The sequence below is a fragment of the Ornithorhynchus anatinus genome, chromosome 20 (assembly GCF_004115215.2).
Source record: "Ornithorhynchus anatinus isolate Pmale09 chromosome 20, mOrnAna1.pri.v4, whole genome shotgun sequence".
NCBI lineage: Eukaryota > Metazoa > Chordata > Mammalia > Monotremata > Ornithorhynchidae > Ornithorhynchus > Ornithorhynchus anatinus.
The window spans coordinates 1,625,737-1,653,733 of record NC_041747.1 but is presented as its reverse complement, the minus strand read 5'-3'; the positions used below and the strand labels follow the sequence as shown (position 1 = coordinate 1,653,733).

The 27,997-nt window shown below is 54.8% G+C and overlaps 1 protein-coding gene across 3 annotated transcripts in view; it reads left to right on the top strand.

Annotated features, from left to right (window-relative positions):
* Positions 1–27,997, top strand: part of ATP8A2 (ATPase phospholipid transporting 8A2) — a 301,962-nt gene that overhangs the window by 162,677 nt on the left and 111,288 nt on the right. For all 3 annotated transcript variants that reach the window (XM_029048279.1, XM_029048280.2, XM_029048281.1), the window contains one exon: positions 5,311–5,483. In XM_029048279.1, coding sequence (XP_028904112.1) covers positions 5,311–5,483 — 173 coding nt within the window. The remainder of the gene's footprint in view (positions 1–5,310; positions 5,484–27,997) is intronic.

Genomic DNA, 27,997 nt, shown 5'->3' with positions numbered 1-27,997 from the left:
CGTTCTACGTAGCGCGTGCCGGGGGAATCCGACAGAAGCCTGGGCGGAGCGTGGCGTCCGGCGGCGAGGTCCCGTTCCCTTGGGCTGCACGCTCCGCACCGGGACCTGGCCGTCGGAGGGGAGAAGTCCCGTCGAGACGTGCCGTCTCCCGATGGTCCGCCGACGGCGCTTGGCGGAGGACCGGGGGGATCTGGCCCGCGGAGCTGGTTCCGCCGCTGGGGCCGTGGGTGGCGTTGCTCACAGCTAGCCCTTTCTGGCTGGCCGCCCCCGCCTTCAGCGGGAGCAGCTGATTGAACTGGGGATCCTGTTTTCTTCAGGTGGCCGCAATCTTCCGTGGATGTTTGCCCGGCCTGCAGCCGCCCCCCACACAGAGAATGTTTTTACGGCCTCCCTTGACTATTCCTCTTTCAGGAATGTTAGCGTTTTCATTTGCTGTTTGGATTAGTCCGAGAACTGCTTCTTTCCTGCTTCGTAGTTCATAGCGCGCCGCGTGGTATTTGCCAAACAACCCCCGAGAGCACTCCAATTCCTGGATGAGGCGGGAGAGCGCCGAAAAACGAAAGGGGCCGGGGACTGGAAAATAAGAATAATGTTGGTATTTGTCAAGCGCCGACTGTGTGCCGAGCAGCGTTCTAAGCGCTGGGGGGGGGGGGGGGATAGGGGGTCGTCGGGTCGTCCCACGTGAGGCTCACGGTCTTCACCCCCATTTTGCAGATGAGGGAACTGAGACGCAGAGAAGTGAAGCGACTCGCCCGCAGTCACCCAGCTGACAAGGGGCGGAGCAGGGATTCGAACCCACGACCTCCGACTCCCGAGCCCGGGCTCTTTCCACCGAGCCACGCTGCTGCTCTGAAACGGCCACCCGTTTTCGCCCGAAGGGTTAGGAGACGGTGACGTTTAAAGGAAGGCCGTTACGGTGGGCCTTCCCCCGTGGCCTCCACTCCGTGAAATAGCCTGATTAGGAGATACTCATTAAGTAGATAAATGTACTGCAGTGAGGTGAGATTTACGAAGAGAACTTCAGCCTTCAGGGTTGGCGGTTTTTATGCTAACCCTTGGTCTTCCAAGCCATCCGCGGGTTCTTTCCCGGGGCCGTGGCAGAACGGCGAAGCAAACCGCCCAGTCGCTTAGAACCGTCCACCGAACCCCCGCTAGGCGCACGGCACTGCGTTGAGCCCCCGGGGGGAGGATGATAGGGTAAGGAGACGGAGTCCCAACCTCCACGGAGCCGAGAGGACGGCAGGGGAGTCGGACAAAATAATGTAGAGGCGGAAAAAAGAGAGCGGGAAGACGAATTCGCGCTTAAATGAGTCTGTGACTGGATCCCGGAGAGACGCTCTTAGCGGCCGTGAGTACGGGAGCGTCCGGTGGCGGTTGGGACGCCGACGACCTGAGGAGACACCAGATGAATCGGGGAAGGCCTCCTGGAGGCGGTAGGGGTTTGAAGATCGGGAGAGCTGTGGATCTCTGCCTGGATTCCTTGTCCGGTGTGCCGTGGCGAGGAATCGCAAGCCAGAGATTGGAACTCTGGAGGTCGCACTGCTTTGTTCTGGGAGCCGACCGTTTGCACGCAGCGCAGTTGGAAACCGTTCCACTTTATAAAATGTTTTACAGATTCAGCCGCAAAATGAAAACCCAGTAGAAAATGCAACTTGGACCCGGGAGGCGAAAGAATGATTCGGGAAGTGATTTTTTCAGAGACGGGATGTGTTTCAAGACACACCTTTGCGGCACGGCTCAGTGGAAGGAGCCCGGGCTTGGGAGTCAGAGGTCGTGGGTTCGAATCCCAGCTCTGCCCCTTGTCAGCTGTGTGACCGAGGGCAAGTCACTTGACTGTGCCTCAGTGACCCCGTCTGTCAAATGGGGGTGAAGACTGTGAGCCCCACGTGGGACGACCTGATGACCCTGCATCTCCCCCAGCGCTTAGAACAGCGCTCTGCACATAGTAAGCGCTTAACAAATACCAACATCATCATGTCAACCCCTTTACAAAGTGGAATTAGTCAAAATGTTTGGTCGGGCTAAAAATACAGGTTAGAACGGTCTCCTTTTCAAACAGTGAGATAATTTTCCCTTTCTTCCTCCACCATCCTTCTCATCACAGTCAGGAGACCTATTAGCGAGCCAGAGACTTTGGGAGGTGCTGGGGAAGAAAAATAGCAGATGCAGTCCCTGTCCTCGAGGAATTACTACAGTGGCCTGCGAACAGTAAGCGCTCAATAAGTACCGTTGATGGACTGAATGAAAAGTCCCTGAAGGGAACCACCCCTTTCCACACCCCAGTCCGGGTCTCAGTAACTGACAGTCAGTACTAACGCGGTACGCTCAGATCTCCTAGGAGCCGGGGGTTATACATATAGCGATCGTCTATGGGACTACTCACGCCTCGAAGACGACGCGGCAGGCACGCCTCCGTTTCTTCTGTCACCGCGTCGGGTTCTTTCCGGACACAAGCAATTCCCCGAGACTCTTCCCTTAATTCCCCGTTGGCGCTCTAGAGTGGAATCGAGCACTTGCTGAACACCCCCCCCCCCCCCCCCCCCGTGCTGAGCACCGTACTAAGCACTTGGCCGGTTGCAAAAGAGTTATAAAAACGACGCCTGCCCTCAAGGAGCAGTAAATCGCAGGGGGGGGGAGTACTGTGGTATCTAAGATGGGTGCGTAAGTATCATGGGGGTTGTAATTTAAGGGCCGAAGAGGCAGTTTGGGGAGATTAGAGATTACTTGAGAAGGTCTCCTGGAGGTGATGTGATTTTGGAGGGGCTTTGAAGATGGGGAGAGCTGTGGTGGGCCACCGTTCCCGGCCTGGAACTTCCCCTTCGGAGCTGACAACGCGCAAGGGGTCGGGAGCAGAGGAGCCTGGAGAGAGGCAGAATGAGTAGGTCAGTTGAGACGAATAAAGGTGGCGATCTGCCGTGTGGTGGGGGAGAAGGGTGGATACGTAAGAGGGAGCAAGAATGCTTTAAAGCCAATGATCAGGAGCTCTCGCTTGACCCGGAGAGGAACGGGAAGTTTTCGAGGAGTGGGGAGATAGGTGCGGCGTGACTTGGAGAGAGACGTTTCAGGCAGCCGAGGGAACCTAACTTAGGAAACGGTCAAGTTTAAAGGAAGGACGTTCTGGTGCTTCTTCCCCGTGGCCTTTACTCCGTGAAATAGCCTGATTAGGAGATACTCATTAAGAAGATAAATGTGCTGCAGTGAGGTGAAATTTACGAAGAGAACTGGAGAGGACTGGACCGGAGAGGGGTGAGGCTAGAGGTAGGAAGACAGCCAAGAGGCCGAGGTCGTCGTGCCTGGGCCAGTGTGTGGGTGGGGGGCTGTCTAGAGAGAGGAGGAGAAATGGATTTTGAAAATGTCGCTGGGGGTCGAAGGAAGGGGAGCGGTAAAGGATCGCGCCGGGGTTACGGGCCGGAGAGATGGGGAGGCCTGGAGTGCTGTCCACTGTGACTGGAAAGGGAGGTGGAGGAGAAGCTTTGGGCGGGAAGATGAGATGAACACCGGAGGAAGCTAGAAGGACGGTATTGAGCCTCGGTTCGTGGTTCCCGGAAGGCTCACTGTCTAAAATCTGTCTTGAATCTCTCTAGAATCTATCCTGATCCTATTTATCTTGATGATGATGTCTTGTTTCTGTTTTGTTCCGTTCTGCTTGCTGTCAGTCTCCCCCGTTTAGACCGTGAGGCCCGTCGCTGGGCAGGGATGGTCTCTATCTGTTGCCGAATTGTACATTCCGAGCGCTTAGTACGGTGCTCTGCGCATAGTAAGCGCTCAATAAATACTATTGAATGAATGAATGAATAAAAGATTGAGGGCAGGTCCGCACGGAAGGAGGTAAGACAGACCGGCAGGAAAAAAAAAACCCTCCAGGGCCTATATTGAGCACAAAGCAATCGCCTCTCAGCAAACGGGGCAGATCGTGCAATGGAGAACAGAGAGAGACTGTGCAAACGTGTGCCTTTTTAAAAATGTAAATAGATTGGAAATATTAAATACCGCTCCCTCCCTTAACTCAGATGTAGCGTCTTGGCATCCGGGCCCTGTTCATTTCCACTTTAACAAGGGGCTTCTCTACTCGCAGCTGACATCACTGTTTGTTCTTGGTCGAGGACTTGACGGTCCACAACCGTCTCCCCCAGCCAGCCTTCTCCGAGCCTGTCGTTGAGAAGGAGAAGGGATGCGGTGAGAGAAAAGAACCGGGTTGTGCGTTTGCACTGGTAGCTGAGTCTGAAATGAGTCCCCGTGGGAGGGGAGGTTCTGTGTCCTTTGAACACATTTCATAAACACCGTAATTCGCATTTATTTAGACTCTGATTATGTGTAATTTAATGCCCTAAGAGGACAATTTACTTGAGAGAGGGTGATGTGGTACTGCCTTATATGCTGCACTAATGAACTTAATGCTGGCTAGGTTTTTTTAACCGGAGCTAAGACTTTCCTTTCTGATTTGGGGGCCGTGATGGTGACGATAAATATCAAGATGATACAGGCAGGGCTCCTACTGATTTGAAGGTGACTATCCTAGGGCTGAATTTAGTACCTTTTCCTTCCTCCCCCACCCCCCCCCCCCGAGTCCTCTCACCCTCCTCCTCAATATTATGGGCATTTGCTAGAAACACAACTGAAGCTAAGTGGGAAGTGAAGGGATCCCCACTAGCTCGGAGGCGGCGATGGCTTTTCCCACGAGGCTTCGGCAGCACCTTCTGAGCCGTACGGGAGACCTTCCAGCCACGTCCTCAAGAAGGAGGGCGAAGAGTTGGTCCCCGGGAATTTTGAAAGGATGACCTGCAGCTGGGAGTGATCTCTCACATTCATCCCCATTTTTTGGCTAAAGAGACTAGGGACGCTGGGAATTTGGTCCCCTCGATTCATTTCCGCCTGAGCCCAGAATGGCCCCGGCACCCGATACCCGGTGAAAACTCTTAGCGACCCTGGGTGATGTGATCCCGGAGGCGGGGAAGGGGGTGATTCTGATTCGGAAGCGTCGAGAAGGAATTGACGGTGAGCAGGGAGCGTGTCTACCGATTCTGAAGTATAGTACTCTCCCAAGCTCTTAATACAGTGCTCTGCACACGGTGAGTGCTCAGTAAATTTCACTGATCGATAGTGTTGATTCTGAGAGGATTTGCAATTCCTCGGCTGGCAACGAGGAGTCGGTAAACCGCGGGATGAGAAGCAACAAGAGGGAACCTGAAGAGCTCCGGGCACTTTAACTCTTTCCGACAAACCCAGCCGACCGAAGACCCGGGATTCTCTCTCTCGGTCCGATGAAACTGGAAGAAGGTTTTTGACTCGTGTCCGTTTCCCACTTCTCAGGCAACAAGGGCGGCGTTGACTCAGCACTGTACGAGCCTCGGCGACTCTCTTGGGAAGGAGAATGACATTGCCCTGATCATCGACGGCCAGACCCTGAAGTACGCGCTGTCGTTTGAAGTGAGGCAGAGCTTTCTGGATCTGGCGCTGTCCTGTAAAGCGGTCATCTGCTGCAGGTAGGATGGCCCTGATGTTAGCGTAGGCTCTCTGTGGGGACTGCTCTTCTGAAACCTGTTCCTGGTGCTTTGGGGTAGAAAGGGCATCAGGGCATTCACTCCCAACGAATTAGAGGAGGTGAAAAGGTTGGTCCGTTCACGCATCCTTTCTGTCCATTTTGTTTCTCTCTTGTCCCCTCCTCCATTTAGTCTCGCCCTCCCTCGCCCTCCCTCGCCCTCCCTCGCCCTCCCTCGCCCTCCCTCGCCCTCCCTCGCCCTCCCTCTCTCCAGACCAAACTTAGAATCACCCCCATCTGTCAACCTGTTGTCCCCATACAGGAGTTCGGAGATCGTGTTTGGGAGCGGGTCTGATTTGTAAGCTCTCAGGTCAGGACTGACCATCAGATTCCTGGAAGCCAGCTTGCCCGTCCTCCACGGCACGCTGGGAAGGTCGGGTTCACGAAGGCTTTTCTTAACCTCGTCTCCTTGATCCGCTTGCTGATTACCCTTCGTTTTCCCAAGTATTAGATTTACTACCATCCGAATGTTTACCTGGATAGACTGCAAGCGAAGGGGGATGTGTTTTCATCTGTGTTTACCGAGCCGGAATGCGTGTCGGCTATCCTGGGGAGTCACCCGGCCGTGTGGAACGAAGCGAAAATAGTCTTCTCCTCCTCCTCCCCGCCTCTCCCACCGCCGCCCCCGTCGCCCTGCCTCCCCTTCCAGAGCTGCCCCGGCCGCAAACCTTCCGGAAACTCTTTTCAATCTGGAGAGTTTGTGCCCCCCACCCCAATCCCTTCATCCTGACGCTCAGGGAGATCTGATTCATTCATTCATTCAATAGTATCTATCGAGCGCTTACTGTGTGCAGAGCACCGTACTAAGCGTTTGGAACGTACAAATCGGTAACAGATACAGTCCCCGCCCTCTGACGGGCTCACGGTCTAATCGGGGGAGACGGACAGACGAGAACGATGGCGATAAATAGAATCGAGGGGATGGACATCTCATTAAAATAATAGCAAATAAACAGAATCAAGAGCAAAGAAATAGAAGCAAGGTAAAGCGGGGATAAGCGGCTCGTGCCCCCCCCCCCCGACCCCACGTCCCCCCTCGGGTGGCTCCCTCCAGCCGGGGGCTCCGACCTCACCCCTGCCAGACTGAGCGGACGGCGGGGAATTCATCCGCTGTGGCAGCTCCCCTCGTGTGCTGGCCCCGAGACCAACCTTCAGCTCTCGGCTCCCCGGCAGCTCCCGATTCCCAACCGGGACGCGCTCGCTTGCCCAGCCGGGTGGCTGGCTCCGGCCGCGCCCTGGCGCCCCTCAAGCCCATCTGCCGCCCACCCTCGGGCACACAGACCTGTGTGCCAACCCCTCTGTGGGAGCGGAGGCGGTCCCCTGCCCTAGGGGTTCCTCCTGAGACGTCACAGCGGCCATCCCCAAAAACCTGGGGCCGCGGGGGAGGAGGCCCCACATTTACGTCCGCCCTGCAGGGTGTCGTTGCGGGACACCCGCCGTCCAGCCGGGTAGGACAACTCCCGGGACCCTCCACCGCAGGGCCGGCCATGGCAGCGGGGATCCGGCAATTGGCTCCAGTTCAGGGTCCCCACCGCGGCAGTGTTTGGGCTGGGAACGGGTGACTTCTGGAGGTTCCTCGTTGTCCTTCCGTCGCCGGGTGGGGAAGAGGGGCATTGCCGTGGCGAACTGGTGGCTGGTTACTGCGCTGAAAGCACTGGGGGGTACTCCGTGGGTCATCGGGGGGCATCGTCTCCGGGGTAATTACGTGCTCCCCCGTCTCGCAGCAGCAGAGAAGAACGCGGGTGAGAACGATGGCTCCCGTGATCTCCTGTCCGATGTGCAATTCCAGGTCCTCAAGGGAGGCAAGGGAGCGGTGGGCTGGGAGAGGCAGGATTGAGCGCTGGGCGCCAGGGAGGCGTGAGGACGGGGGTTGGGGCTGTTGGTTGAGCGGAGGGAACTGACGGAGGCCTCCTCACTCCCCTGCCTGCCCCCGGCGTAGCTCTTTGCAAGGCCCCAGCTGGGCGAGGGGCGGCCCGGGCAGGGCGGGCCCGAGCAGAGCCGCCCCTCAAGCGCTCAGTCGGGTGGGGCGTCGGGGAGCGGAGGAGATGACAGCGAGGGGGAAGAGTGGCAGCCGCTGGAGGCCGTCGGGTCACCACTCCTGAGCGGGTGGGCCGTGCACGGCGCGCTCCGCCTCCCGGCGGTCTGCGGCGGCCCGGTCTCTCCCCGGCTCGGTCTGGCTCCCCGGGGATGGCGCCGGCGGGTGGAGGAGGAGAACGATACGACTCCAGCCGCGAGGCCCCCCCTCGGCCCCTCCGCGGTGGGTTGCGTGGGGCCGTGCGGGGAGCGAGCGTGGACGGGGAGCCGGCGGGAGGGAATGGCGGGGGGCGGGGGGGCTCCTTCTCTTAACAGTCTCTCCCCTTTGTGTGGAAGCGGTCCAGCAGCTGGATAGGCGTGGGCCCGGTGCGCGCGCGCTGCTCGTTTATCCCCGGCTAAGTGAATGCGACGCCAGAGATCCCGAGTCTCCCTCCCCGAGGCCGGAGTGATCTCCAGCAAGTCGACTCTCCCCTCCCGCCGGCCCCGGTGGTCGAGGAACCGTCACCGTTAATTATGAGCGGGATGAATGAGAGGGGGCGCGGTGTGGGAAAGCACACTCAACTGCCCGTGCAAGAGAAGAGTGATGTAACTTCAGAGTCTTAGGGAGGGAAATAGAAGTAAGTGGCCTTGGCCTCTCAGGAGGAGGAGAGGAATGCCTTTAAGAGCCTTTAAGGCTTTACTCGCCAGGTGCTCGATGCACGAGGAAGAAAAACAGCGGAGCGTTTTTTTCCTTCCCCCTCCCGCTCGAACTTTACGTGTCACACAAGACTCTGTGTTTTAAAACTTCTCGGGAAGGAGTTCAAACTGTGATTGGCACAGCGAGAGGAAACTTCAAATTAAATAGTGTTGGTCTTCGAGCGGGAATATTAATGGAGGAGGGGGCCTGTTTCTCTTAACGCGACGGTGTGCCGTTTACTGCTCTAGGAGGAGTTACTCGGGGCTTCTCAGAGACCCGGGGCTTAACGTAACATAAATTCAGCATAAGCTTTTGATCCTCCCCGGTGCACTTCAGATGCATTTACCAGTCAGTGACATTTTGAAAAAAGACTCGAGCCAGACTCATTTGCCGAGCTTCGGAGAGAGACGCGAGTTGGTCCCGATGGCCCGCTACAGTCTCTCAGTGTGGTCGCCGGTGGCAGGTTTAGTTCGAAGACCAGATGACCTGGTTCAAAGTCAAAGGCTGGCAACGCCGAACTTGGCTAATAGGGTGGATGATAGATAGGGGAAAGTAACCTACCTGGGAATATGCAGTAGTTTGCGTGCAACACCCCGCCTCGAATCGCTCAGATTTGAAAGACGCTAAGGGCCGGCTCGGGGAGGTCCCCGGCGGCCCCCGTTCAAGTTGTTTTGAATGCGGAAAGGGTTGCGTCTCGGGTCCGGGTTGGGCCGGGAGTAACTGAACCCATTTCGCTCCCGCGGCTTCTCCGTAGGATGCTGATAAGTGGCATCGGGAGGTCTCGTTTTTTTGCAGCCAAACGCTTCCCCGTCCTCTAAAAGTAGACCCCGGGTATCCCCGGGTCGCACTCCAGAGCGCGGGGTGCGACCTCACCGCGAAGTTGACCGCATTCCTCGATCCCTTTATCGGACCACTCGGTCAAACAGTCGTATCTACCGAGCGCTTGCTGAGCGCCAGCACTGTACTAAGTGCTTGGGAGAGTACAAGAACGGAGCAAGAGTGGGCTTCAGGTGGGCCCGGAAGGGCACCTTGGGGGAATCTCTGGGCCTTAATTTGCCCGTACGGCCCTTCGCGGCTATGTGACGTGCTTACAGACCTTTGCTGCCGTACTTGCTCTCCCCCGGGATCGCTGGGGCTAGGTTTAGCGGGATCCCATCCTTCCCTGGCTTTTCCCAAGTGCTTGGATCAGCATCCCTCTGGGAGCCGAACGTGGCCAAACGACGACCGTCTAAGTGGGAACGCGAATAGGTGTGTTTCCCGTTTGTCCGGTGAGTAAATCTGTTCTGGGAGATGCCTCTTGCTCCGGTCGTGTCTGCGGTGTGTAGAAATATACGTATTTAATACCGTCGGCAAACACAGCCTGGCTTCTAACTCTTTGGAAAGCTTAAAAGCACGTCCTCTGTCTAAATAGTTCTAGCTTACCGGTCGGTGTCATTCTAGGAGTTTTCTGGAGCGCTGAGGGGATGAAAGCCTCACGGTGAGTCTGTAAACCACTGCCGGTTTGGTCGATGAAGGATCCCCTGTCCTGTCCTCCCTGTCCCCCGGGGCCGAAGGGACCGTCGGGCTCCGAGCCGCAGCGGAGAGCCGGCTGCCCCTCCCGAGGGACGCCGTCCCTTCTGGGAACGTGGAGTCGGACTTGGACGTAGGGAGTTGGGGGCCGGTAATTGAGGGCAGGGCTTTGGCCTCTTGAGTACGGTCTGTGGCTTTGCAAAATTGCTGTTTATAGATAACCTCTGAAGAATGATCAGTTTTTCATACATCAAAGTTAGTGGAAATGCCTGTGGTCCCTTAACGAGTTCAAAGCAAATAAAGGTCACATTCTCCGGGAGGTGATGTTAATGGACCGCAAGGATTGCGCCTCCGCTGAAACGGTCGGGATTTATGGTGCCGGCGTCCCCGGCGGCGTGGGGGGCGGCGGGGGAGGAGGACACCATACTAGATCTTTCAACTGGACGCCTGATAAAGAACTTGGAAAACCATCATTTATTTCTCCGGAAATGTTTATGCTTCTGCCCTTCGAGGGAGGCTCAGAGATAAACACTTGTAAACACCCTGTGTTACTTCAGGGATAAACGGAGGAATGGGGGAGAGGCAGTCTGCCCAGCACGCTTTTTTGTGAAAACGGGTTCGTTCTCCTCCGGGAGAGGAAGCCGCTCACGTTAGGCCCGCCTGACCGAGGCCTCCTTGCAACGTGTGAAGGGTATCTCAACTTCTTCCTTTTTAAAAAATTTTTACGGTAGACGTAAAGTGCTTACCGTATGTCGAGCACCGTTCCAAGTGCTGGGATACAAGTTAAGCGGGTCAGACGCAGTTCCTGCCCCACCTAGGACTCGGTGAATACGAATTCCCATTTTGCCGTTGAGGAGACCGAGGCGCAAAGAAGTGAAATGACTTGCCGGAGGTCAAAAGGAAAGCATTTGGCAGAACTGGGATTCGAATGCAGGTCTCCTGACGCCCAGCCCACGCTTCCTCCACTGGGCCACGCTGCATCGGCAGAAGAAATCCGGGGGGGCTCGCAGCTGCCCCACTTGTCCGACGGTGAAGTTCAGGCTTGTGAGAGGGGACTGCCGTAGGAAGGAATAAAAGCCGGGACCCCCGTCTGAGGCGTCCTTCGGCCCGGGAGTTCAGCGGAGGATTCGCTCAGCCTCATTTAACGTGACACAGAGTACGGTATTGATCCCTGCTCGTTTGGTAGCCTCCGTATCGGCAGGGGTTCTGATCGTCGTTTCGCTATGAAACGGGATTACTACCTTTCAACCTGCTGGCTTGTATTCCCCTTTTGAGTCCCTCTGATTCTTCTACTTCCCTCAACTACCAGTCAAATATTGAGCATCCTCTGATTCTTCTACTTCCCTCGACTATCATTCCAATATTGAGCACTGCACTAAACACTCGGGAGGGTACGGTGCGGCCGAATCGGTAGATACGTGCCCTGCCCGCAATGAACTTACCGTCTGGAGGGAGCTAGAGAAGCAGCGTGGCTCAGTGGCAAGAGCCCGGGTTTGGGAGTCAGAGGTCATGGGTTCGAATGCCGGCTCGGCCACTTGTCAGCTGTGTGACTGTGGGCGAGTCACTTCACTTCTCTGGCCCTCAGTGACCTAATAATAAAATGTTGGTATTTGTTAAGCGCTTCCTATGTGCAGAGCGCTGTTCTAAGCGCTGGGGTAGACACAGGGGAATCGGGTTGCCCCGCGTGGGGCTCACGGTCTTAATCCCCATTTTACAGATGAGGTGACTGAGGCCCGGAGAAGTGAAGTGACTTGCCCACAGTCCCACAGCTGCCAAGTGGCAGAGCTGGGATTCGAACTCATGACCCCTGACTCCCAAGCCCGTGCTCTTTCCACCGAGCCACGCCGCTGAAGACCGTGAGCCCCACGTGGGACAACCTGACCGCTTTGCAGGCCCCCCCCCCCCCAGTGCTTAGAACGGCGCTCTACACATAGTAAGCGCTTAACAAATGCCAACATTATTATTATTACTCTAGAAGAATGCGCACTGGGTTTCCTGGGATCGATGGCTGGCACTCTACCAGAGCGTGCTGCTTGGCTGAAACTGGAAGATTAATTCCCTGAGGTTAAAAGCTGAAGCCGTTCTCGCTTGACCCCGAGACGGACTTGAGCGTGACGGTCACCGGCTGGGAAAAGTGGATCCTCTCGCGTGGTCCTCTCCGAGCCAGCCTGAGGTCGATCACTGGGGTCGGAGAGACTGGGACCGGTGGCGGAGCGAGCGTTTTTAGGCTTCCTCGGCCGTCTTTTTACCAAAGCCCTTGGGGGAGAGTGGATTTGGGGGAATGGAAATCAGGCTCAGGCCGATCTCCTCTTTCTTCGGTGTGGGCCCCAGGGGTCTCACAGACAGTCCCGCCTGCCGGTGTGGTCGCGTTCGACTCCGTATCTTGGCTCGGACGCAACAGGGATAGTAGGGGGCGTTCCCAACCACAGCATTCCCCTGGGTAAGGCGTGGCGGCGGGGCCGGGAGGAGCGGATTGGCAGGCGGGCGGTATCTCAGACACGGTGAGCGCTTCACAGGGGTTTTCTCCGAGTGGGGTTTTGCAGGAACGCGGCCCCCGCGTTCCAGGAGAATTGGGTACTTGTGCCTCTGACTTGTTCCTTCTCAGTCACCTAAACTGCCACTGCCGTTTCTTCTGGTTAATACGACGGTCGGCACGGCGCTTGGCCAACTCGGACACAGGGACCGCCCCCGACCTGATTCCCCGGCAGCTATCCTAGCACTTAGTACAGTGTTTGAAAAATAGTAAGCGCTTAACAGAGACCACTGTTATGATTATTTATTATTCGCTCAGTCAGTAGTACCGATGGATTGATTTCTGGTCTACCCGTGACTCGGAACAACCAGCTAGGCCTCCGGCCGGCTCCGGGGCTCCGAGGACCAACCTCTAAAAAGCAAGGTCCGCATCTGCCCGTGTTTGAGGAGGAGACAGTGGGATTGAAGAATTTGGGGCACCCGCCTGCGTGCGTTGAGCAGGATCATCTGGGCGTCTCTCCGTAGTCGCCAGGATAGTCGAGAGTGGAAATGAAAGGGAGAGAACGTTCCGACCCTCGCCGGTTCACCCAGTCGGGTATTTTCCGAGTTGCGTTTATTGCTTTCTAGGACCGTGAGTAAACTCGTGAGCCAAAGATGAGCTGAGTCGGAAAACTCAAATGGCGCAGCTCTGCCGAGCCGTGTTTTCGTTGGAGTTTTATGATTTCCGAGCTCTGTCGCCCTTGTCAACTGCAGAGCTTTGCAGGATCGGCCTAGAGAGGAGAGAGAGGGAAAGAGGAACAGGGGGACGAGCTGCCTGCCGAGTGGTCTGGCTTCTGCTTATCTCCGTCCGTTAGCTCTCTGAGTTCCGAATGGATCCAGAGCCTCACCGTCTTTTGGTGGTTTTAGTGCCCAAGAGCCGGCAACTCGAGCGAAAAACGGGGAGAGAGAAGCAAAATAAAAAGCGTTCTGTCTGTGGGAATCGGCGGCGGCGCTTTTCTTAGAGAGATGGCCCGCTCCAAAGCCGTCCCGCGTTAGTTAGCTATGTTTTAACCCCCCGAGACCAAGACGAATACCACAGCTGGAGAATAATCCTCTGACAAACATATGCTCCTCAAGGCAAGACCATCTGTCAATCCTTGTTCCCTTTGCCTAGATTGTATTTGTTTTAGCTGTTGAACATAGGCTTGGAAACGCTAAAGCACATGTCCTCTCAAATTGGACAAAGAATGGGCTAAACCCCAACTGTTTACAGAAGATCTTATCCGGCCAACTTCTTATCCCCATTTTACCCAGCCACTTGAATTGAACTTTATCAGAACGTGTCTGAATGAGTGCGCGCTCGCTCTCTCCCTCCTCCCGCCCCCGTGACAGCGCGTCCGTCGGTCGTATTTCTTAAGCGCTTACTGTGTGCAGAGCACCGTACGAAGCGCTTGGGCGAATGCAACACGACGGAGTTGATGGACACGTTCCCGGCCCGCGGCAGGCTTACAGTCTAGACGGGGAGACGGGACGTTAATTTAAACGAATTACAGATACGAACGCAGGGAGGGGTGAATAGAGGGGGCACAGCCGAGGTCACTTGACCGAGAAGAACTGGGGTGGCCAGTGTTTGTGGTCGGTGTTTTTCCACTGGTCCGTCTTCTGTCCGGGCCGGATACGGCACAGGGCACCCTTATTTTTGGCACCCGGGAACCCTCCGCCACAGCTCCTGCCGCAGAGGACCGTCGGGCGGATCCCGTGGCCACTGGGACCCACGAGGGGAACGGAAACGCACTGGAGCATACGGGAAGGGGCGAGGGGGGACGTGGGGTCTCCCAAGAGAAAGACTCTAAGTTGGGGTGGAGTCGGCCTCCTTCTGACAGATGGAGAGCGGGCGGTCAATACCCTCCTCTGCGTGGATGGCAGAACACGTGACATCCCCCTTGTCCGGTTTGCGTGAGCGCTCAACAGACCTCATCCGTGAACCGTACTTCACGTAAATCGGAGGGGACAGTAGTGAGCGCGAGCTTAATTTTCGTAGGAGGAGATGTGAAGGTCTAAGCGGCGGAGTAAAGTTCCACTACCTGAAAATTCAAAGTGAAGAGAGGATTGAGAGGTTGTGTCTTTGTGACTCTAAGGGTACCCTGGATTTGAGGATGTTTTACTCTGAAACTGTAGTAGATGGGCTCCTCTTGGAGCGTCTCCTTTACGTTTGCAGATCTTGGGAAATTGGGCTGGGTATCAGATGTCCTTGAGCGGTTGAGAGTCATAGGAGGAGCTTTATTTTTTTGGGGGGAATCCTTAAAGTCGTATTAACGATTGTTAGATAGTTGCACAATAAGTCTAATGTTCGCTATAAATTCTCTTTGTTCAAGGAAATGCTATTGCGGTGCTTATTGCCAATTTCTGAAGCCCCGATTCTTTATTCTCTTCCCTTTGAACTTCAAAGCCATAAGGGGAGAAGCTGTTAGCCAAATTCCAGGGTCATGGCAGGAAATCCTAACGTACTGGAATCCATTGTATTCTAATCCATTCATCTCCCTCTCCCTGTTCTTACCGGGGTAGGCGCTCTGCTCCGTAACGGGCATTACTGCCGATGTATCAGTGGGGTTTCGAGTTGACTCTCGAGTCAAGGGCCGCGGTAGCCTGCGTGGCGTCGGGTGACCGGCGGGGTGGTTTTCAACCGGCCCGGAACCCTTATGTGAGTGGTGTGCGTGGGGGGGGGGGGCAGCGAGAGGGTGTCGTCCGGTCTCAGCGGGTGCCGTCAATGGGCAGCAGCGCGGCTCGGTGGAAAGAGCCCGGGCCTGGGAGTCGGAGGGCACGGGTGCGAAGCCACTTGTCAGCTGGGTGGCCGTGGGCAAGTCACTTAACTTCTCTGGGCCTCAGTCACCTCATCTGTAAAATGGGGATTGAGACCGTGAGCCCCACGGGGGACCACCTGATTCCCCTGTGTCTCCCCCAGCGCTTAGAACGGTGCTCTGCACATAGGAAGCGCTTAACAAATGCCAACATTATTATTATTATTATTATTATTATTATTATAAATTACAGATATGCAAGGCCACCAAGAGGGTGGGAGCGGGATATCTTTCACTGGTGTAAGTTCCTTGAGGGCAGGGAATGGGACGACCAATTCCGTTGTACCGTACTCTCCCAGATGCCGAGTTCACGCAGCAAGCGTTCAATCAATACCGTCGATGGATCGTTCGGGAGCATTCGGCTGCTCTCCGGGCGGACGGCGGGAGCGGAAAGGTCACAGCGGGCGACGGCTACCCCCCCCCCCCGAGCACAGGCGAGGCCCACGCGGACCCGCCTCGGAGGGGACGCCCGAGCCCAAGGAGCAGTTCCGCAGAACACGCGGTAGGAGCGGGGACACGTCCCCGACGGTTATCCGCAGGTTTACGGTTAGAACGACCGACGGGATGGTCCCGGGAAGGGGCCGACTCCGTCGGCCGTCCGGGAGCCGCCAAGAGAGCGCTCAAATGGAAACAGGAAGAAATTTATGAATCGGCGGCAGCTACTCGGATGCGGTGCTGGCTCGGGGCCCTCCTGGCGCCGGTCTCAACGCCACTCGAGGGCTCCTGGCTACGTCGAGCCTATAGAGCAGCGGATTTCCTTCTGCGGGCTGACAAGTGGCGGTTTGTTCTTTCAATTGACTGTTAGAGGTTTTCCCCAACCTTCTGAAAACCCAGTCCTGGAAATTCCTTTGGAAAGGCCGTAATTATCATCATCATCAATGTATCTGAGGGCTTTTGCCAAGCACTCGGTGAAGAGATGGGGTAGATAAATGCTAATCGAATTGGACACGGCGCCTGCCTTACACCGGCCTCGCACCGAAACGCCGTCATAAAGATGAGGAAACCGAGGCCCGGAGAACTGAAGCGACTTCCCCGAGGTTACACGGCAGCTGGCTGGCGGAGGTGGGATTGGAACGCAGGACTCCTGACTCCCGGTCCCGTGCTCTTTCCACTAGTCCACCCTGCTTCTCTGTATTTAGACAAGCTAGTGCCCGTATATATAGCTGTTCTTCTGACACAGAAAAGTTGCCACTGCTGGTGCCATTCACCTCTGCGTGTAGAAGAGAAGCAGCGTGGCTCGGTCCGAAAGAGCCCGGGCTTGGGAGTCAGAGGTCCTGGGTTCGAATCCCGGCTCTGCCACTCGTCAGCTTGGGTGACTGTGGGCGAGTCGCTTCACCTCTCTGTGCCTCGGTCACCTCATCTGTAAAATGGGGATTAAGACCGTGAGCCTCACGTGGGACAACCCGGTGACCCCGTATCTCCCCCAGCGCTTAGAACGGCGCTCTGCACATAGTAAGCGCTTAACAAATACCGACATTATTATCTGCAAGGCCAGTTCGGGGCCCGGTGTCCTGATTCGACCCCATGAGGGGGAGCACACAGTGGCTGTCCCTGCTCGGGCTGCCCGGTTGGTTGACCGTCACGTGTTCTGTGTCATCGTGTCTGAATTGGTGTCGGCAGATTACGTGGGGGGTGGGCGGAATTCGCCGCGCAAGTTGGGGGACGCGGTTTTAAAGGTAGGAGAGGAGGTGCTATCTGTCCCTTTCCTTTGGTTTAACCACCACAGAGTCGACCCACGGGCCGGGTGGACAAAGACAGCAAAGCCTCTAAAACTGGGAGCCAGGGAACCGGACATACTTGGGAAAGGAAGGAATATAGCCAGTTACTATTTTTAGGGATTAAGTCGCTGCCGTTAAGCTTGATTTACTTTCCCTCGGTTTATCAGGGAGCCCCTTTGGATCACAGATCTGGGAATGGAGACCAGGCTACAGCGGTAGCAGGAGGCTTGACGTTTCAGAAGAAAAAGCTCTGAATTTGAGTGAACAAAACTAAAGCGTGTGAAAATCTAAGCGTGGATAGCAAATGGAATATGTCTCTATAATCTGGGCGATTTTTTCTTAAAAGGAGTCACACTTTTTTAATCTAAGGGCGGGGGGCGGGGGGAGTCTCTGTTCGAAAACAGCTCACTGAGCCGTTTTTTCTTCCTCTCTCCTCCTCCTGCCCACCTCATCGCAGCTTCTCTTTCCATGCACACAAGTCTGTTCACGTCGGTACGTGCGTACTGATATTGTACGTGTACACACGCCAACGTGCACGTGTATTTACACAGCAGGCGCACAGAGCTCTAGTTCTGTTAACCAGCCTCCGAAGCCAGAAAGCCTGAGCTGGTTTCCGGGGTTATTGTCTCTCTCTATCGGTCTGTGACAGGGAAGGGCGTAAGTTCATCTTCCCTAACCTTAAAAACTTGCATCGGTCAGTCTCCGGGTGCAGTCTGAGCCGATCGAGGTCCGCGGGCAACTTCGGGCGGTAAAGCGGGAACGGTGGAGGGGTCGAAATAAACCCAGTTTAGGGCCCAGGAGTGATTCTGAATCTTTTTTTCTTTCTTTTTTTGCCATAAATCTCCACTTTGCAGTCGCCGCTAAGTCGGCCCCTGTGCTCCTCAGGACCCACTGGAGGCCAGGGACCGCCTCAGTGTGGCTGGAGGATCCGCTCGACGTTGCCAGCGAGAGATGGGATCCCGAGGCCGGCCTTTTTGCGGGAGGCTTGTCCCGGCGAAGCCCGTCAACAGAAACGGCAGGAGGGTCCAAGCTGGCAGTGCTCTGCTGCGAGGGATATTGGCCGGTTCGGCGACTCGGACCTGTCTTCGGCCCGGTCTCGGTTTCCTACTGGAATTGATTGATTCATTCCGTCGTACTTAATAACGCTGGTATTTGTTAAGCGCTTACTATGTGCAGAGCACTGTTCTAAGCGCTGAGGTAGATACAGGGTAACGAGTCGTCCCACGTGAGGCTCACGGTTAATCCCCGTTTTACAGATGAGGCCACTTAGGCCCAGAGAAGTTAAGTGACTTGCCCACCGTCACACAGCTGAGAAGTGGCGGAGCCGGGATTCGAACCCATATTGAGCCCTTACTGTGTGCTGAGCGCTTGGAACGTATACTTCGGCGACAGATAGGGACGATCCCTGCCCACAACGGGCTTACGGTCTAGAGGGGGGGAAGACAGACATCGAAACAGGTAAACGAGCATCAGTATAAAGAAGTAGAATTTTAGATCTAGACATATATACAGAAGGGCCGTGGGGCGGGGGGGACGGGGAAGAGCAAAGGGAGCCCGTCGAGGTGACGCGGAAGGGAAGGGGAGCTGAGGAAAAGGGGGCCTCTGAAGGGCGGCAAGAGTGATTGGCGGATTTGAGGAGGGAGGGCGTTCCCGACCGGAGATGGCGGCGGCGAGACGGGCGAGATCGAAGGTTGCCCTTGAAGGGCGACCGTAGCTCCGCGAAGAGCCCTCTTCCCAAGGGGGTACGTTGGCAGCACAACCAAAATTTGTTTTCCAGGTAGTAGAAGGGGACCCGAGGAACAACTGGAATGAAAACTGTGTGAAACCCACGGACGGCTAGGCTGACGCTCAGACGCCAGTCAGCGGGGCCGCGGCACGGTGGCGGGGAGGACTGTTAAGAGAGGATGTGCCGCCTTCATCTAGTCAGCTAATTTACGGAATAGATAGATGCGAGTAGAAAGGGCAGAGGAGATGTTTTTGGGCAAACGTACAGCACTGCAACGACGTTGGGAGGACAGCGGCAACGGACGGGCGCGCTTGGCTTATTGCGGAGCACTGTACTGAGCTCTTGGGTGACAGACACGTTCCCCGCCAACGAGGTGCTTACGGTCTAGATGGGGAGTCAGACATTCATATAAATTACGGTTACGTACGTAAGTGCGGTGGGGCTGAGGCCCATGTCTAAAATGCTTGAGGTCCTAAATTGAAAACTCCAGCCACTTTGGCCTGAACCCGCATCCCCGGTCTCGGGCCCGGTGTCATCGCGCACGTGGCGAGGCCGGGAAAGCCGCTAGCATTCCCGGGAACGGGGGCCGCCGAGAGGGCTCCGGGTAGGTCTTGGCCGTTTTAATTTCCTCCTTTCCTTTTCATTTTTTATGAAGCACTTAAAATGGAGAGAAAAAAGGAAACGAGATCTTATGGAAGTGCCTGGTCGTTGACGGAACAGATGGCAACGAGGCCCAGTTGCATGGTTTGTTGCAAAAACGTGTTGTTAGATTTGTGTCGTTGGGGCCCCCGGGTTGCTGGGGTTTTTTTGGTGGTCTGTGGGGAGACTTCATTACTGGCCATCCCGCTGCCAACTAGGGGGGGTCTGTTGGTTTTCATGCGGTCGGACTCCGAGGCCCGCGGCTGGCCACCTCCCGCCTTCAGGGTGCTCGTGTCAGTGGTTACACACGAGGGACCGTAGGGAGAGATGATGCTCTTTGGGTGCCCGCTCAGTGCTCCCCCGGCGCCTGTTCTCCCGCCACGTCTCGGATGGAGCGTCTCTGGGGAGTCGGGGAAGTTTTTCCCGCAGCCCGTGGCTGTCTGGGCGGAAGGCAAAACGGTTGTGCGCGGGTAGGGATGGAGGTCACGGCCCTGGTTTCCCGACCGCGGTCCTGTCGGCAACGTCACCCACCCGTTCCAAGAGAACTGGGAGAACTTGGCTCTCTAGGCCAGGGGATCTGGTTCAGATCATCTTGCTCCCCTGCGTAGACCGTGTCCGTTTACTGTTATTTGTACTCTCCCAAGTGCTTAGTACAAGGACCCGGCATTGCACTTGTAGGATGCCTTTTTCCTGGGAACTCAAGCATTCCTGGCGCTTTGTCGGGTACCATCTCCTGGTATCCCCGATTGGTACGGAGCGGGATGGGTAATTTTGTAATCGTGTACGTTGTTATAATTTATGATAGGCATTTTAAGAAATATATCATATTTATAGTCATTATTTTACAGAAGGAGAAATGGAGACCGAGGTGACTTCTGCGGGGTAAATAAGTTCAGTGGAGAACTGGGGCTGGAATCCAGGCCTCCCAAAATCAAGCCTAGGGTGTTCTTCGTCTATAAATTTCTAAGGAGTGAAAGCCACAGAGAGGATCTGGCCCTTCAAAAGTTGACTACGTTCCCATTGCTTTTCTGCAGTCTGCAGAAAGTTGAGCTTGAAAGAGCAGGGACCCGGGAGTCGGAGGTTCTGGGTTCTAATCCCGGCTCCGCCGATTGCTTGCGGTGAGAGGTTGGGCAGGTCATTTAACTTCCCCGTGCCTCAGTTCCCTCATCTGGAAAACGGGGCTTAAATCCTTCTCCTTCCAACTTAATCTGTGAGCCCCGGCTGGGACAGGGACTGGGACCAACCTGATAAATTCAATTACCCCCGTGCTTACAACAGTGCTTGACACTTAGTGTTTAGCAAAAACCTTTTTTTGAAAAAAAAAAAACAACAAAAACACAACAGAAAAACCAGTTTTAGTTGCTTGGGCTGCAGCATAGTCCGTGCCACATTCAGGGGGGGGCCTCACGTGGCTGAGGGTCTGTTCCCTGTGCGCCCCTCACGATCCCGTTCCGTGCTGCTGAAAACGCCGCGGGCCAGAGTCAGCCGCCATCTGGAGCGGACTTCCCGAAAGGGAAGTTTTCCAGGTTCACACAGAGGCCTGTAATGCAGAATAAATTGTCACAGCTCCTGAAGCGAAGAAACACGTGGGATGTTTTTCTACTTGATATTTCATGGGAACTGTAACTGTACATGAACCGTATAGAGAAGCCATATAAAGTGGCTTCGGTAAGCTCCACTCCTTGCATTTACCCAAATCTGGTCCAAGCAGGAGGACGCGAGTGCCTGGTGTGCGTCCTGCCCCGTTATTTATTTATTTTTTTTTAATGGCACATTTTAAGCTCTTACCGTGTGTCTGGCACTGTTCCGAACTCCGGGGTGGATGCAAGTTAATCCCACGGGACATCGTCCCCGTCCCCTGTGGGGATCCCAGTTCAAGTGGGAGAGAGAACAGGTATTGAATCCCCATTTTGCAGTTGAGGAAACTGAGGCACAGAGAACTGAAGCGACTTGCCCGAGTCCTCTGACTCCTGGACCCGTGCTCTCTCCGTCAGGCCGTGCTGCCTCCGTTTGGGCGGAGCTTTAGCTCTGGCAGATCTGTGTTTATTGTCAGATAAATGGCAGGGCCCCCGAGGGCAGGGATCGTGTCTACTGATTCTTCCGTACTCTCCCAAACGCTCAGTGCAGTGCTGTACATATAGTAGACGTTCAGTCAGCACTAGTGTTTCTGACTGCCCAGAAGGGACTTAGGCTGAAATAAATACCGTAACCTCTGACACCCCCTCCCTCCCCGGCGACCCGGGGGCTACGGAGCAGCGTGGCTCAGTGGCAAGAGCCCGGGCTTGGGAGTCAGAGGTCATGGGTCCGAATCCCGGCTCTGCCACTGTGGGCGAGTCACTTCACTGGGCCTCGGTTCCCTCATCTGTAAAATGGGGATGAAGACCGCGAGCCTCACGTGGGACAACCTGATGACCCTGTGTCTCCCCCAGCGCTTAGAACAGTGCTCCGCACATAGGAAGCGCTTAACGAATGCCAACATTATTATTATTATTATTATTATTACCGGAGTGGCCAGCACTGATGTCTCTCTGTCTGACCCCTTGCAGAGTAACGTGCGTGTTCTCTGCTGGCAGACCGATACATTACTTTTTGGGATCTCTGAGTAGCGCTGGGTCCCCCCCGATTTTAACCCCAGGAGCCCCGGGTTATCACGTAGTTGTCCCCGGAAGCGTCTGCCTCACCCTGTCGGTGACCTGTTGAATGGGGTGAGATTCCGCCTTCCAAATAAACACAGTCGCTTCCCCCGACACGCCACCTCCCCGGTCGGCGAAATTGGAAATAGCCGATACTACGCACCGAGGAGGTATATTCAGAGCCCCACGTGGGGCCGTGATTGTGTCTGACCCGGTTGGGTCGCACCTACCCCTGTGCTTAGCACAGTGCTTGGCGTACGCCTGCTTGACGGATCCCACGGTTAATATTAACGTTGGTATTTGTTGAGCGCTTACTGTGTGCAGAGCGCCGTTCTAAGCGCTGGGGGAGATACAGGGGAATCAGGTTGTCCCACTCGAGGCTCGCAGTTAATCCCCATTTTACAGGTGAGGTGACTGAGGCGCAGAGAAGTGAAGTGACTCGTCCAGGGTCACGCAGCTGACGAGTGGCAGAGCCGGGTTTCGAACCCATGACCTCTGGTTCACGCTGCTTCCTCAATATTATTCTCTAATGATAATCTTTAATATTCATGGGTAGAGTGAGTACAGAGCATGAATTTGACATTTTGGGTCTGCCGACCGGGTGTTGAGTAAATTGGATGACCACCGCCGCTGTTTCGCACCCACGGACATTCACCTCTCCGAGGAGACCTGGGAAGAAACGTTAAGGTTCGATTTCCCCTACTTATCTGAACTGGGTCAAGATCAGACTCTGTTCATTCAGTAGCGTTTATTGATCGCTTACTATGCGCAGAGCACTGTACTGAGCGCCTGGAATGGACAGATCGGCAGCAGATAGAGACGGTCCCTGCCCTCTGACGGGCTCGCGGTCTAATCGGGGGCGACGGACAGACGAGAACCATGGCGATAAATAGAGTCGAGGGGAAGAACATCTCATTAAAACCGTGGCCAATAAATAGAATCAGGGTGATGCACATCTCATTAAACAAAATAAATAGGGTGATGAAGATATATACGGTTGAGGCAGCTGGATGATTTCCTCTGGCTTGAAGAAATGTTGACGCAGCCCAAAGTGCTGGAAGTTTATAATCACCCAGTTAGTAGATTGCATGCTTGTAAGTAGGGATGGGTGGCGAATTGTAGTTTCCAAGCGCTTCGTACAGTGCTCTGCACACAGGCGCTCAGTAAATACGATTGAATACTGTGTTCTGTGCACAGAAAGCGCTCCATAACTGCCACTGATCAATAAGCTAACGTTTTTCCCGTGCGTTTTACCGGGCTGTTTGCGAACTGCCCCGAGAAGAGAGTGGCTTCACCTTCCTGCCTGTAAAAATCCCTAGAGAAGTAGATTCCACCGCCTCAGTTACTGCATCGGTCTAGAGAAAGGGAAATCTTCTTAACATCTGAGCGAAATGTTTTCTGCTCCGCTTTTGAACCCGCTCACTTGGAGTCTATCCTCCAGACCTGGAGGCAGCTACCGTGTTTCCCCGCGTGCTTACGGACGGTCTCTAGACCAGCTGTCACTCGATCTCGTTGTCAGGCCAAGAAAAGTATTGGGTTGCCGTGGCCGTTCCTCTTCGGGTGCGTTCTCCAAATTTCGAATTGGTGTTTCGGCTCGCCTTCCAAATTCTCTTCTCGGTAGCTTCACCGGCGGGTGTCGAACCCAAGTCAGTACTGAGTGAAGAGGGAGAGTACCCTGAAACTGTTTTATTACGCTCCTCTTCCTGATCTAGAATCGTTTCTGCTTTAATTACAAACTGGTATGGAATTTTGTGTGTCTCGTGGACCAATATGAGCCACAGATCTTTATTTTGATGGGGGCGTTGGATGAGAGGAATGCACTTAGTACACTCAGAGATGGTATTTAAGCGCTTATTGTGTTCCAAGCACTGTTCTAAGCGCCGGGGTAGAAACGAGATTCGGGTTGTCCCACGTGGGGGTCACAGTCTTAATCCCCATTTTACAGATGAGGTAACTGGACCACTCACTTAAACTTCCCTGTCCCTCAAAGTCACACAACTGACAGGTGGTGGAGGCAGAATTAGAACCCACATCCCTCGACTCCTAAGTCCGGGCTCGTTCCACTAAGCCACGCTGCTTCTCAGCGGATGTGATTGATTATGAAGCCTGTTTTGCCTTAACCTGGAGGTGTGCGATGCTTTTTTTTTTTTTCCCCCGCCTCCAAATCTGTTTCATAAAAAGACATCAGCTATCACTTAAACGGAAAGTTCCGATCCGGAAGTGAAATGCCGGCTGTGAAGCGGAGGCCTCGGTCGTTGGTACTTGAGCGCGCGGTGGAGCTGCAAGTTTAACAAGTTTTCTCCCCGACCGTAGCGTTCTTCTTTCCCTAGTGAAGGCCGGTTCGATTTGTCGTCTTCGGGAGGAATATGCAGTCCTTTCGGGACTCCAGCCTGGCTCCGCATTAGGTTTACCCCGTACTGATTAAGTGATAATAGAGCAGATGCAGCATTTTATGAGGTACTGATTCAGGTCCCCAGTGGCCGGGCCAGACCGACACAGTGCAAGAGGCTCATCCCTCAAAGGAAGCGGCTTATTGTGGAGGAAATGTCCAACCCTCCACCCCCCCCCCCCAACCACATCCTGTTGTGCTTAGTATTATTAGTAATATTCGGCAGGTGCGACCGTCTCGGGAAGACGGAAACATTTGGAAGTTATTGGAAAGTTATTGAATATTTGGGACGGAAAGCCCTTTCCTCTGTGGGAGGAATACTGGGCCAGGCCCTTTCCTGTAGCTCAGGGGAGCCGTTCCTCCTGCCAGAAACAACGTCGGGTGGGGTTTTTTGGTAATGAAGAGAAGAATTCGGCCATTTGAAAGCAGCAACGCGAGCGGCTCTGGAGGAAATCTGAGAGGTGCCAGAGTGGAGCCGTGTGATCGTGTCCTGGTGGTCGCGGCCCCCCTCCCCCCGGCCCCCGAACGGCTGTGGATACCTGGAGCGATAGCCTGAGTTGGCCTGAGGTGAAATGGCAGGCGGTTGTCCCAGGTAGGTAGAACCGCAAGTTGCCGGTTGAATGAAAGAAGGGATTCACTGAGAGCCAGAAAAGTCCAGGGGAAGCCCAGGTGTTTGTTTTGATAGAGGAAGATGTCACTCCAGGTCGGCATTATTCCATTCTTCTCTCCCCTACCCACCCCCGCGTCTCTCGTTTCTCAACTCCATTAAGCTTAAGATGCTGCCCTCTTTGTTATTGGGAAGTGTTCCTCGTGCTAAGATTGAAAAGCTAGAGGGGACCCTTAGAATACCACCGTTATCGTTACTAAGATCATCTCGTTCATCCCCCTCTTCCGGGCCAGAAAACGTCTCCAATGTGCTTTGATTTCATTTCAGTGCCAGAGAGTTCTTCCTTTTAGATCATTTTAATCCTTGCACTCTGATAAAGTAGAGAACCGTGGCTCGTCCGGGAGATCACTTTTTGTTCAAGCTAAACTATAAGCATAATTTTGGTATTGAAGCGCTTACGATACGTCAAGCCATTGCACGCATTGGGATCGATACAGGTTAACCGGGTCAGACCCGGTCTCTGGCCCAAATGGGGCTCACGGTCTCAAGTAGGAGGGAGAATTGGTGTTGGATCTCCATTTTACAGGTGAGGAAACCGAGGCAGAGAGACTCCGCGACTTGCCCGAGGCCACCCAGCGGGCAAGTGGCAAAGCCCGGAGAAGAACCCAGGTCCTCTGAATCCCAGGCCCTCGGTTCTTTCGCTAGGCCTCCCTGCACCCTGAGAGGGGACGGTATCGAAGAGGGGCCTAGCGGATGAGTGGGAGTGAATCAAATGAAAGATTCCCCGGTAACGGGACTGTTCCTAAAATGGCCTCAAAAGAGCCCAGGTAGCTGACCGGTCAGCAGTAGCAGCCGGGGGCTTTCGGAAATGAAATTTCAGTCTGGTCGGGAGTTTTCCGATCAACTTCGGAATGATTGAGCACCTACTGTAAGCAGACCGCTGTATTAAGCCTGGGGGGGGGGGGGGGAAGTACAATAGATGGGGAAGACCAGATTCCTGCCTTCAGGGCCTTACAATTTAGCAAGAATACTCTGGGTATTTTTTATTGGGACTGCGTCGAATGGCTCTTTACTGTCCTACAACATTTAAGTTGAAAAGGGAGCTCAGGTTAGCTTGGATAAGAGCCAGTGGATGGAAACTAGCTGCAAGATAGTAAATAAAAGCTAACCGTGACTGACAGTGTGTTCCCTGGGGCTGGAGGCGGTCTCGAGGTCGGGGTGGAGAGGTGGCCTGCGTCTTTTCCATTTCACAGATGCGCGAATCTGCTAGAGAGTCAAGAGCTGGCTAATGTAACTGGCAGACGATTCAACGTCAGCCAAAATCGGTTGCAAAAGCTCGAAAGAACCGAGGGATAATACGTACAGGCCATTGGATTAAAAATCGGGAAATACGAAAGCGAGTTTTGGCCTGGAAAAACTCACGCTACTTACTGTATCTGGAGCAGAGCCGTGCCAACCTTCATCTGGAGGAAAAGGAAAACCTGGGGTCGACAAAATGCTGTAATAGACCACGGTTAAGTGCCCGGGCCGGGATGCTTTACGATGGGAGGGTTTGGGGGGGGGATCTGTAGAGGTGAGCCCTGTCAACCGGGCACTAGTGAACCCTGCGTTAGTACTTGGGGAAAATACAACTGAATCAAAAAACATCATCCCTGCCCTCGAGAGGCCTATAACCTCAAGGGCGAGACGGGGAGACGGGTCGACACGGATTGCTTACGGATAGATGGAGGAGGAGGAGGAACGAGGTAGGGACTGCCAGTAGCAAGAGTCCGATATGGAAAATGGAAAGTGGAAACCCTCTGTCCCCGAGTGTGGCTAGAGTGTTTTGAATTGTTTCGAGTCCCTCGCTTTCTAAGTGACCGGAGGGTGAGAGGAGTAAACCAAAACCACAGCAGATTGGATTGTTTTATGAAGAGATGCTAGAGTACTTGGAATTTGGGGAGCGGCGTGGCCTGGCGGACAAAAGTCGGGCCCGGGGGCCAGAGGACCTGGGTTCTAATCGCGGCTCCGCCACCTGCCTGCCGTGTGACCTTGGGCCAGTCGTTTACCTCCTGGGTCTCGGTCTCCTCAACTCTAAAACACAGATTTAATACCTGTTCTCTCTCCTGCTTAGACTCGAAGCCCCATCTGGGACAGGGACCGTACGTGGCCTGACCGACTCGAATCTACCCACGGCACTCAGAACGGTGCTTGACGCAACAGAGAGCGCTTTCGGTACCATTTAAAAAAAATTGTAGGGCTTGTTCATTTCTATTTCTGTGGGGTAGGGAGAGGCAGACGTTATCGTCCTCGCTGTGTGAGTGAGGAAGCTGAGTCTCAGAGAGATTAAGGATCGGCCAGCAGCCCAGCTGGATTTAGAACGGGGATCTCCCGTCTCCGAAATGAGCAGTCGGTCGTATTTATTGGGCACTTACCGTGTGCAGACCTCTCTACTAAGTGATTGGGAGAGTATATTACAACAATAAACAGACGCATTCCCTGCCCACGATGAGCTCACAGTCGAGCGGGGAGGGAGTGTTGGGGGTTGGGGATTGTCTTCATTTTTCCTTCCAAGAAGTTTCTGAAAGATCTCTTGGGGGCTTCTGCTTCCTCCTGTGGGAGTGGGAAAGGAGGTCAGAGGCCTCTGCCGGCCCCTCCCCGCCCCCCACCCCCTACCCCAGGGCCGCCTACGGGGAGGTATGGGCACAACTGTCCTTTGCAGGTGCCCGTAGAACTGCCCAGCACTGCGGAACTGAGATGCCAGAGTCCTTCTGACAAGGAAAAGGCCACAGAGAGCAGGGTACGAGGCAGCTCTGGGGCAGAATGCAAGCGCTTTGGGGCAGATTGGGCATCAGAAAAGAGGTTGGGTCTCCTTTGAAGCGATGGGCCGGTAAAACGGGGCTGACGTCTGCTTTTTTCGTCGATGCGAATTTCTTCCATCTCACCTTCTCAGTTTCCTGTACTGGCTTTCTACCTCTCCTCGTCCGTTTATGTCGGTGTCCCCCGAGGCTCAGCTCTGCATCTCTTACTCTATTCTAACTTTTTCACTCACTCTCTTGGGGTGAGTCACACGGATTCCACTACCACTTCCGGGCAGGTGACGCTTAAATCCAGCCCCGCGCTCTCCCCTTCTCTACAGTCGCACCTGCTCTACGATCTCCCCTCTCCTCCAGCCCTGGGGACGTATCCGTTTGGATGACCCGCCAGCCCGTAAACAAAATCTGGCCACAATTAAACGC